The following is an 11,636-nucleotide window of genomic DNA, read 5'->3' as shown; positions in this document are numbered from 1 at the left end:
ATTCTATATTCCTCGAAAATATTGAATGCATGTAAAATTTCCTCTTCCATTTGAACGACCATTGAAATTGATGTATGATTTAATTATTTCAAAAACCTTTAAGTTATAGGATGTATATGTCATATGTTTTAACCTAGATTAAATGTCAGTATTCTGATTATCAATTTTAAAATGACATATTTAAATTTAGATATGCCTTATTGTATAGGTAGTCTACTTGTATTATGCTTATCAGAGCAAAACAAATGTCCATAGATGTTGATGAAATAAAAAAGGATATTAATAAAATATATGGAGAAAACAAACAGTATTCAAGCTCAATTTAAGTCCATTAATCAATATAAAATTTGGACAGAGCAAACACGGACCTTCAAAACATCAGATCTAGAGGTGGACTCAGGTGCCATTCAGGAGTTAACATCCCCTGCCGACCGGTCAACCCGCCATGCGCTCCTTGTAATAATCGGGAAAAATGGAAAAATCCGTCGACAATTCAGTGTAAAAATTATGGCCTAACAATTAGTATGAAAATCAGCATTTGCTGATAAGGTCATTGTATCCACAAAATGATGACTTAAACGATACAGCTGATATTTTTGTTTCATCAACTTCTTTGTCAAAAATTAATTTCTTTCAAACGAAGAGCTAGTCCGAAATGTTTTACGTTTTCCACGCTTTTTTTACGATTTTGATATTTTACGTGCCAGGAAAACGTCAGAACCGGCGCCATTACAAAAACTGGGAAATCGCCGCCCTCAACCTGAAGCGGCATTCTCGAGTCGATTTTCGAGACTTGCGAATCGAATCAAATGTCAAATTCACAACTCATCAATGAAACAATAAACAATACTTTTGGTACTTACCAACGTCATTATTATCAATCATTTAAAAAATAAACAATCTGTTAAAACATTTTCCCAGACTGTCCAGATCTGCTTTCATTTCTTGCATTTTTAAATCTTGCAAGACCTGCATCGAAATTTGGAGTCTTATTTTCTTTTCATCAATATTGGTGAATACCAGAAGAAATGTGCTTTGGATAAAATCTTATTTCGACATTTAGTTCGGTTTGAAAGTATTGAAAATCAACTCTGGTTTGAGATGGCGAAATTTCCACAGTTTTTGCAATGGAACCGGTTCTGACGTTTTCCTGGCACGTTAAAAATATCCAAATCGTAAAAAAGCCTGGGAAACGTAAGATATTTCGGACTGGTGTAGAGCATGGTCTTGCGTATCGAATCAACTAATAGAAATAAACCCCGTATGCAGGTGTTAGAGGTACATTGCTGCATAAGTAAGGGAAGTTGACGATTGAAAAGTTAGTCATCACGTTTATCATAAAGCTCGGTTGTTAGATTAACATTATTTACAAAAGGGTAGCTTAAATGACTTTAGAAACAACATGAACAAGTTAAAGACAAATATTTGGCACAATTAAAGTTTTTATTGATTTGCATATCATCAACATGCATACATATCCTCTTTGGTTTGCATGCGTTGGCTCTTAGTTTTGTATTGTCTTGAATTTAAGTTTAAAATGTATTCATTCAGTACCAAAAGTGCATTGTAAACTGACAGTTTTATGAACTTTGTACTAATAAACATTTCTATAAAACAAAACAACACGATGTTAATACATGTACTTCCTACATTCATACTTTATCAGTTAAAACGATTATTATTCTTATTTGAAAACTTCAGATATTATGGGTAAATGAGGGCAAAACTTATATCATTAAGTTTTATTTCCATCGCCATTCAAACATCAGTAGTGAGTTGTTGATGACCTAATTAACGTTTTCTGGAGGTTGACAAATCTTTGGTCGGTGAGGACGGGTCGGTGTAGGACACTCGCCGCCTGCTGGCGGAGTCTCTCATTGCGTGAGGAGAACCCCAACACAGAGCTCAGGTCTGATAACTTGTCGTTAGCCTCCGACATAACGTTTGGAGGGAGAGTCATGGCCAGTTTAAGTAGCAATTTGTCCTCATCAGTCCTCACCAAGGAGTGACGTCGACGGTCACGTGTCCGGTTGCCAAGCATCTCTCCATCTTGGGACATTTTGCGATTTCTTACTTGTTTTATTGTCTTTTCTTTTGAGCTACTGTTTGTTGGCGTCGGGTGTGTTTCTGATTTTTTATAGTTTCTCCAATTTTTCACAACGTATTTAATGAACTTGCTTTTTTGAATTTCGGAGATGGACTTGTCATTGGAATCATCAGTACCGCCTTCACTGTTACTCTTGCCTTCGTCACCTTCATCTACCAATTCACTATTCTGTTCTTCCTCAAGACCTTCATTTCTCTTTCTCTCCAAATAACGTTTTCGAATTTCTAGTGCAGCTTGAAATGCTCTCACGGCAGCCATTAGCTTCTCTTGTCCATGTTGTACCAGTTTGTAATTAACGCTCTTTCTGTGATCAATTTTTCCCGGAAAGAAATGCTTAGTTAGTGAAACCTAATTAAAAAATGCAAAAGATAAATCGTGCGATACATAATCTGTATGTCAATTGTGTGAAAAAAAATTACATGAAGTAAAATCTTACGTCATATTTTGCAGACTTAGAAATGCTAGGAAGTTTAGCAGGTGTTTTGGACGATTCAATGCTTTTCACGTGTTTCTTCTTTTCCTCGGAAATCTTATTGGCAATACCGGCATACCTAAGTCAAAAAAAGAAGATATCAAATTAAGTAACAATTCTCTGTAATCTTCAGAAAAATAGAATTCTCTACCTTAACAAATTGTGCACGTTGATTTGAACATATTTTATTGTACTAAATATATACAATGGGATTGGGCACAAGTTCTAAAAACTTAAATCGCCCTCTCCCTACATGAGATATTATAACAGGATGAATTAGAAGTGTTCAACAGTTTGTACAAAATAGATTACAAGTAAATCAAATAAACTCTCATTGTGGACATATATATACTGCTACTGTTTATACAAATAATTTTAAAAAATGAGTACAATCAGTTAAATCTACCAGAATGCTGAATATAAGAATGTACAATAGAAAATAGATATTCATTTTCAGCAATACTTAGTGATGTATCCCCCCAGAGTAAAGTCTGAATGTCAACAATATGGACTTTATTAAATCTCAAGAACTTATCGAAAAACTCTTTCCTGGCCTCGTTGTAGTTGGTCAGGAGAAAAAAAAATTGATGTGTATCAGGAGCATAGTGGACTAGATATTATATTACATCTATAAAGATCAGCAGTTGTGCCTAAGCCGTGTATGCAGTATATTGTTGCGTCTTTTACCGAAATTGAAATAAGGCGGAGCTTCTGTTATTTTTTGTTTAATTTTACTTTTGAAAGTAGACAAAGAGCTCGAAAGTCTGGTATTTAAGGCCCTGTCACACCAAGCTGCGTTCACACGGAGTCATTACGGCGTTGTTAAATTTTTATAATCGCCGTGGAATCGCAGGGAAATTGCACAAATTTATGTAAAATTTTCACAATATGAAGGTGTCACGGCGTCCCTACGGCGACGGACGCGATTCTACGGCGATCTCACGGCGTTCTACTGCGTTTCCATGGAAATCTCTCGGCGATTGACTGCGCTTCCGCGGAGTTTTCACGGCGCGTTAGGAGTTTTCACCTCGTGTTCACGGCGTTCTCACTGCGCTGGTTGCGTTCACAATACGTTCACAATGCGTTCTATATTCATTGATATATATTCAGAAGGAATGTAAAACATTTTTGTTTAAAGACTCAAGTTACACGATGAAAAGACTTCTAATAAATATTCTTAATAATCAAAAAATGTTCTATTTTAATAATTTAATTTAATGATTAAACTGCTTTTTTTTTCAATTTTATCGGTTCAGATGCGTTGTTAGATTTTCTTTGATTTTATTGTGAATGTAAAAAAAAAAATAAATAAATGAATAAACACACTGAAAAGTTTTCTACAAAATTTAATTGAAACAACAGAACAAGTTCTGGTGTAATTCTATCTTCCATTTTTTTCACTTAAGGGTACTTACCACAAACAAAAAATGCATGCGCGGGTTGATATATATTTTTTGACTGATTTTGATTTGTATTGATATAAATAATAAATCCCTGAAATATAAAGAAATCGTAGGTTTTCCTTGGTGCTTAGATTTGAGATTTTATTTTGCCTTCTATATAATTCCATACAAAATTTTGCACGATTTTTTAACTTTATGACAAAATCTTAAAAAATTCTCCCATTCTACTTGGTAAACATTATTCAGGTTGTCAATTTAAATGTAAATCTATGAGAAATAATGCTGATTTCTGAAAAAAGTTTGTTTGTGTTATTTATCCTTAAAAAATTAATGCTCCCAGTGCAACAAATACGTTTGAATTATTGTTGATCAAATATGATCCCATTGCTTTTGTTTTTGTGAGTTGGCTGACAGCGCTCTAACAACGCCGTGAAAGCGCATTGTGATCGCAAACGGACGCTGTGGAGACGCCATGGGCGCGCAATGATCTCAGTGACAACTCCGTGCTGTCGCCGTGTAGTCGCCGTCGAAAAATTCACAAGACGATAAATCTCATTAGAAGCGCCGTAAGAACGAGTTAGAAACGCAGTGACATCTCCAAGGACTCCGCGACAACTCCGTGAGGTCTCCGTGGAAGCGCAGTTTACTATCACTGCGTTCGTGCCGCGATCATGTGCGTCTTCACGGCGTTCGTACGGAGCTCCCACTACGTTGTTGGAGATCTCACCGCGCTGCTACGGCGATCATACTACGTTTCTACTGCGTTCTTATCAGACCGCGATCACACGGCGCGTACTTTGTGCATGCCCAAAGTGATCGCCGTCCACTGGCGTTCTAGGAGACCCTATGCGACCCTACGGCGTTCAGTGGAGATCTCGCCGCGTTGTCACGGCGCTGTAGGAGACTCTACTGCGATCACCTCGGCGTTTTGCATTTTTTCAGGACGTCGTGCAGTCGCCGTGAGGACGCAGCCCTGGTGTGACAGGGGTTTTAGCGGTAAGGAATTCCACTCATTTATTACAGTTGGTACAAATGATGATTTGCAAGTTTGCAATTTACATATGGGTATACTATAATTTTGTGAGTTTCTTGTTGTATATGCAGAAGCATTACATTGCATATCTGGTATAATCTCAGATAGGTAATCTGGTACTAGATCATTGTGAATTTTGTACATGGTATTTAATCTTTGGATCATGCGTCTGTCGCTGAGTGGTTCCCAGCCTGTTTCAAAATTCAAAGAGTCTCTAGAGGCAATCATAGTTAGTCCAGTAACAATCCGAGCTGCCATTTTTTAGACCACTCTTCAAGAGATAAAAGATCATCATTCAGATGACTTTCTATAGATTTGACACATTTAAATGCATACTGCAAACTGTTATCGTCAGCAAAAAGTCTACAGAAGCTTGACATCTTATCAGCTATATCATTCACATAAATTAAAAATAACAAAGGACCTAATACAGAGCCTTGTGGAACACCTGCATAAAGGGATTCAGTAGGGGATACCAGATTTTTGTATATCACTCTTTGCGTTCTATTGTACACGTTATTTTATTGTTACTAAATCTTACAACATTTCTTTATTTAATGGGGAAAATAATACTATTCAAGTTATTTATATAAACATAAATCTAGTTGATATATTGCCGATTAAGGCACAGTAAAGGATCTATTGTCACTCACTTTAGACGGCGATCCTTGTCAAACACTTTGTCTATGAAGAATTGTCTCTGCTTCCAAAAGTGTTCCCTTTCCAAAACTCGTTTGTCTTTTTCTAGAAGTTCCAGTCGGGTTTCCAGTAGCTTAGTTTCTGTTATATTCCGCCCAGACACGATTTCACCTACAAAAGAGAGCTAGAAAACTAGATTTCTTCAAATTCGTTTGAGTACTATATATATAATTAACTTTTTAAAATTTTAATTTATATGCTTATTTGATATATTTTTAGAGTGCATAGTTTTTATCATCATATTAAACCAATACACGGAGGAACAACTTGTACTGAATTTATTAAGGTAGTCCAATCCCCGGGTTCTGAAAATCAGACAGTGAATAATTTTTAAAAAATCACATAAAAATGTCTCTGAATTCTCAAAGTAATGAATTCGAACTTCATTTTTAAAATTAATCATATTATATAGGGAAAATTAGTAAATCTCCAATAAATTTTCAGGAAATGCAAATAAAAACACATACTTTTTGCATTTTCCAACTGCAAATTGATCAACAAATACATTTTAGGATAAAAATTATACAGTATAGGTAGCTTTTGAAAAAATAAATCATGATTTTTTTTAAGCATGGAACATAAGTTTCTTCTGTTTACTTCAATAATTATAAATGCATACACATGTATAATTTAGTGTAAATTAAAATTAAATCCAAGATAAACAAACAACGAAGTTTACATTTGATTTATACAACAGAGTGTAAAAATTAAACGTGAACTTGTTTGTTTATCTTGGATTTAATTTTAATTTATAACTTACGTATACCAAGGACTTCTACATTTTCCCTACTTTAGTGTATATATAAAGCATTTTCTATCATTGTAAAACTCCTCAATCACCTCTAATTTCATATCAAGCTAATAAATTTTGGTACTTATATTACGGCTAGATTATAGGAAATTTGATTTCTTCTAATATGTTTATGGAGTACAAATATTAACTTTTATAAGACCGTTTCTAAAAACTTAAATTAAAAACATTGAGACGAATGTTGTTGCATGAAAAGATATCCATTTCAAGCTTCATTCTGATACTTTTTGAATTAAATCATAAAATGAAGAGTTATCCTGCCTGACTACAGATCGGATATCCCTAAGCGTTAATTGAGAAAGTACTAATAAAAGATGGGATTTTTGTAGTGTTTGAAAAAAAATTGATACGGAATTGACAAATGTAAGCTTCAATATGATTTTACAGTCGTTAATTGTATTTTTTTTTATTCCATGGTACTATGAAATGGTTTAATTAACTAAAAGAGACAGAGTACTTACCGATATGGGACTTGTTAATGTTCAGTGCACTTATATACGCCAGCTCACGACTTGTTTTTTTGCGAGGTACGACGTCTGAAGCACTACGGGATGTTTGCGGAACTCCCATGTTACTTTTTAGTAATTCCACAAAAATTTTGAAGAGTGTTCTGTGTTCATTAGTGTTTCCAAAGATTTTGTCGTTCAATAATGTTTCTCTTTAAAAATACATATTATTGACTTTGTGGTTAAATAATCATTCTATTTCTTCTAAAAAAAATTCTTTGCAGTATTAATCGCCTTACATCATTTTACTTCATTCTTACGCGAGACTGATAAGCCGTTTAATTATTACACAATGTAATGCCATATCTAGTAAAATAATTAAGTAATTTATGGAGTTTGTCATTTAAAGTTACTAATAAAATGTTCATATAGTCAAGGTCTAATTACAAAGTCATGTATATAATTAGCTTAGTTTAATCTATTCACAGAGCTTCAGACAATTTTAGCTTCACATATATTCGATGCCGGTTGCAAGAAACCAGATTTCTTACCCAAAAAAAATGGAGAAACATAATTTCAAGTCTAGTTTGTCTATCTGTTTGTACCTATTTAAAATAGTACAAATGTGATTGTCTTAAGAATACAAATGGAATCAATGAGACATTGTATAGTTTTAAGGTTCATAAACCCTCTGCTCACTCATATAAAAAAATGCAGCTTGAACCTTACTGATTTTCCAAAAGAAATATATATATTATACAAGCAAAATACTGACAATTATAGCATAGCTTGCGGGGCAAAATTGGACAAAAAAGACACTTCAACTTGGCAAATCTATAAAGGAATAATAGACATTTATGTCATTAAGAGTTATCTCTCTTATCAGAGTATCAATGACCCTTAAAAGAGTTGTAGTCATAAAACAGAAATACCCAGCCACATTTCGGCGTTTTAAATGTATTCACAATCCTATTTTGATAACAATACTAAGAAGTCACAAAAATTATATAGTTTACAAAAGGGAGGCTTTCAACCCAAGTTGCCCCAGGATGAAAATCAGAATTCCGAAACCTAAATGAACACACTCGGACTTCTTCCAAAACTGTGAAAAATGTAAGTAGAGTTCAAGGAATTTAAAGCATTTTTTTTCGACCATTGGCTGTCCCTTGAATATTAATATCAAAATCCTACAAGACTTTGAATCACCTTAATTCCAAATCATGAATAGACAACTTGCAAAATTGAAAGAGCAGTTTAAGGAACCAGGTTTTTGTATAAAAAACGATCCTTTTTGACCCCCCCCCCCCCCCCCGGACCCTTCTGGTGTGATGAAAATCGAAATTCCAAATCCTTATTGCACACTTACAGATACTGCCAATTTACACAGTCAAAAATATGAATCACTACTCCAAAAAATAAGTGGAGTTCAGGAGAGGGTTTTGTAGGACATTTAATTAACCCCCTAGGGTACAAACAAAATCCCAAAATATTGTTGCACGCTTCAGGACACTTTACATCACATTTCAAAATATGATTTGGCTTCTGTGAAAAATGTAAGGAGTTCAGGGAGCCATTGTGTTTGTAGAAAAGCATTCTTTTTAAGCCCATTTGACACCAAGATTAAAAGTGAAAATTTAAAAACTTTTTGCACATGTTGAAGGCATCACCAATCAAATGCCAAACAAGGAGTACTTAAAATAAGAGTAGTTTTAGGAATAAATGTGATAGACAGACGTACATGTGGGCCAGCTTTAGAAGAAAGTGGAGGTTCAAGAAAAAAAATCAACCTGAACCAATTCTGAATTTCTTTTTCTTTTATGTACCGTCAAAAGCAAAGACTCTTTTAGACTTTGACAATTGCAATATTCACGAGAACGACTCTTTGGTTTTCATAATACATGGACTAGAGGTAATCAAGATAGTAAATGCCACTAACATACACGTATGTACAAAGAGCCGTGCTTTCCATGTCTTATGCCGCCTCTCTGTCGTATATTCTCATCACATATATCTGTAAGTATTTTCTATATTCCATAAACAATTCTGCAGACCAGTCTATAATTTTCTTTTCATGGCAAGAGCTGGCTTGGGGGCCATAAAACTTAGACGAGCTCACTTGATCTCAGTCTCACTTTTCCACTTAATATTCCTTTGGTAAAAGTAAGACTGAGATCAAAAGTGAGCCCGTCTAAGTTTTATGGCCCCCAGGCCAGGTGTTTTGACAACTTATTTTTAACAATTTAAATGCCATATTGAAATAAGATGAGGCGGTTCTAGTTGGTGTGAAGTAATCACTGCCTTGCTTTTATAGTCACAACCTAGGGGGACCCGGTCTAAATTGAACCCCTTGATCGAAGTCACGGTCAGACCAAGAGCATAGACACAAAGCCCCATATACACATCCTCTAGGTGGAAGAAGGGAACATGAGGGGAAATCTCAAACAATTTCCTAGCCATGTGAACCGAAGTTACATATCCGGTTCCGGAACAGAAACCCGGATAGATCTTCTGTGGATACATCCGGTACGATGCGTACCATTTAGAACTTCTTTGTCTCAGAGGAGTTGCCCTCGTCCAGCAATATCCTCCAATGGATTCATATAAAAGGTCCTCATACTGATCAAGAGCAATTTTTAGAGAATCCGTGTTTACATACATATCATCGTCTGTCTTCATCATATACTGAGCCTCATTGCAGTACGTGCTGACCCATTTCATCGCCATTACTGCTTTATAGGTGAGGTTAAAATAACTGTCAATAAAATTTTCTTGAACAATATCTTTATGAATTGCACTTTCTTTCTCAAGTTCCAATTGTAAACTGTTGTTTTGAGACATTCCTAAAAGAAAAGCATAACGAAAGTTGCCTAGATTACGCCTAGATGGTAGAAGCCATGTTTCTCTCAAAGCTTTTCTTCTGTTAAAATTTGCATGTGTGCTAAAGATCAGGATAACAACCCAAATAGAAGCATCGCCATTATTTGTATTACAAATGTCTCTGTTGTTTAAAACATAGTCAAAGTTGTGAACAAAACAAGAATTACACGAAAAAGGTCTTGCTATTCTTCTTCCGGTTTTTGTCCTGCGAATATGACTGGACTGAAAGACGTAGTTTTGTTGGTCAACATGACTTTCAACTTTTCGGTCTGGATAACTGGTATTAATATTCACGAGAATGGTGGGGTTAAAGAAGTAGAACATATCCCTTTTTATCCTTCTGAAAGAGTTGGAAAATTTGGACAACTGACGATTCTGGTCCCAAAGCTGATATAGAACAAGAACGGATAAAACTCCTAATAAGTACATCCTGTTTGTCACATTGAAAATAGACCTCCATCTTTTTATTGTCACCATGTTTGAATTGAGTTTATTTATTCACGACATTGCTTTTATTGGTGCAAAATACTATCCATGTCAAGTCAGTAGCTTTAAATGTAAACAAAACGGATCATAAAATCTGCACGTCAATAAATTATGCTCATTTTGTCTGTGTTCAGCCATCCGTAATTTTTATCTTTTCATTGGATCTCTGCGCCGAACAAGAGGAAAATAAATATGCAAAACCATTTGTTTGATTGGACCTACTACAGGAAGAGTTTCAAGCGGGGATCCAGTTTCATCCATTTTGCAGATTTAATATTTGTAATTAATACTTTCTATTCAAAAAGAACGATTTTATACAATACAAAATATACTGTTTTTACAATAGATTAAACAAATGAGGCTTGCTGTAAAATTGCACAGAAAGGTTTGAAGTGACTCAGAGGTCGAGAATCTTCTCTGTATTTTGAGGATTTATAATAGAATCTAAATATACAATATTGCTTTTCAGTGGTTACATTAAATTACAGGCATATACATTTTAAAATAATCAAATGTTTGGTTGTGTTTGGCCCCATTAAAAATTTCTAGTAACTTAGATCCGCCAACGGTAACCACGGCCGTATTTTTATGCCTCCGTAATCGATGAATCGATGAGGGGTGTTAGTCTTCATCATGACCGTCTGCCTGTTTGTTTGTCTGTCTATTTGTCCGCAAAACTTTAACCTTGCCCATAACTTTTGATTGGTTGGAGCTATGACTTTCATATTTGACATATGTATTCCTTGTAATAAAATCTGGGTGCCAATATATTTGGCATTGACCTTGGAGATGGACCCACTTTTGCTCAATTTTTTTAATCTTTAAATTTTCACAAACTTTTGAACAGTCATTGCTAAAGCTTGAAATCAATACGTCACGTGTATATTTATTGTGACAAGATCTTTCTATAAGGATCGACATATTTTTTTTTACTCTTTAACTTGACCTCTGAGTTTGCAGGCACGTAGCATCGTTTTTGAAAGTGGGGGGGGGGGGAGCCAGAGATGATTTTTTTTTTTCATTACCTGTAAAAGTTGACAAGTAAAAAAAAGGGGGGGGGGGAATTGCCCAAACTCGAAAATCCTATTTTCGAGGCTGGGGGGGGGGGGGGGGGGGGTAGTGGCCAACTTTTTTCAATGCCAACTTTCTTTGACTTCAATTTTTTTTGCATACAATACTACAATTCCTTGATATCCCTTTACTGTGGTAAGAAGTGGGGGTGGGGGGTGGGGGGCAACCAACAATTCAATGAACATTTTCAATAGTACAGGTAATGTTGGGAAAAAAATTGGGGGGGGGGGG

General features: G+C 35.2%; 2 protein-coding genes across 2 annotated transcripts; both read right to left on the bottom strand.

Annotated features, from left to right (window-relative positions):
* Positions 1–1,655: 1,655 nt before the first annotated feature.
* LOC134270053 (uncharacterized) lies at positions 1,656–7,095 on the bottom strand. The gene is made up of 4 exons (XM_062752237.1): positions 6,987–7,095; positions 5,669–5,825; positions 2,544–2,658; positions 1,656–2,455 (listed from the first exon to the last, which is right to left on the bottom strand). Exons 1-4 carry the CDS (start codon positions 7,093–7,095, stop codon positions 1,766–1,768), a joined length of 1,071 nt encoding a protein of 356 aa, XP_062608221.1. The 3' UTR covers positions 1,656–1,765.
* Positions 7,096–9,187: 2,092 nt separating this feature from the next.
* On the bottom strand, positions 9,188–10,441 carry LOC134269977 (beta-1,3-galactosyltransferase 1-like). The gene has a single exon (XM_062752147.1). The coding sequence runs from the start codon at positions 10,323–10,325 to the stop codon at positions 9,204–9,206; it is 1,122 nt and encodes a 373-aa protein (XP_062608131.1). The 5' UTR covers positions 10,326–10,441; the 3' UTR covers positions 9,188–9,203.
* Between the last annotated feature and the right edge of the window lie 1,195 nt (positions 10,442–11,636).

The sequence above is a fragment of the Saccostrea cucullata genome, unplaced genomic scaffold (assembly GCF_032062105.1).
Source record: "Saccostrea cucullata isolate Sc308-1 unplaced genomic scaffold, CSIRO_AGI_Scuc_v1 ctg261, whole genome shotgun sequence".
Taxonomy (NCBI): Eukaryota; Metazoa; Mollusca; class Bivalvia; order Ostreida; family Ostreidae; genus Saccostrea; species Saccostrea cuccullata.
Note: the sequence above shows the minus strand (reverse complement) of the source record. Positions and strands in the feature narration are given on the sequence as shown.

Bases quoted from the DNA above. Each gene is read 5' to 3' on its own strand.
- LOC134270053 (XM_062752237.1), bottom strand. From the start codon at position 7,095: ATGGGAGTTCCGCAAACATCCCGTAGTGCTTCAGACGTCGTACCTCGC. The intron at 2,659-5,668 runs GTGAGTGACAAT...TTTTTGACTTAG, and splicing joins GACAAGGATCGCCGTCTAAA to GTATGCCGGTATTGCCAATA. The intron at 2,456-2,543 runs GTAAGATTTTAC...TTTTTTAATTAG, and splicing joins CTAAGTCTGCAAAATATGAC to GTTTCACTAACTAAGCATTT.
- LOC134269977 (XM_062752147.1), bottom strand. From the start codon at position 10,325: ATGGTGACAATAAAAAGATGGAGGTCTATTTTCAATGTGACAAACAGG.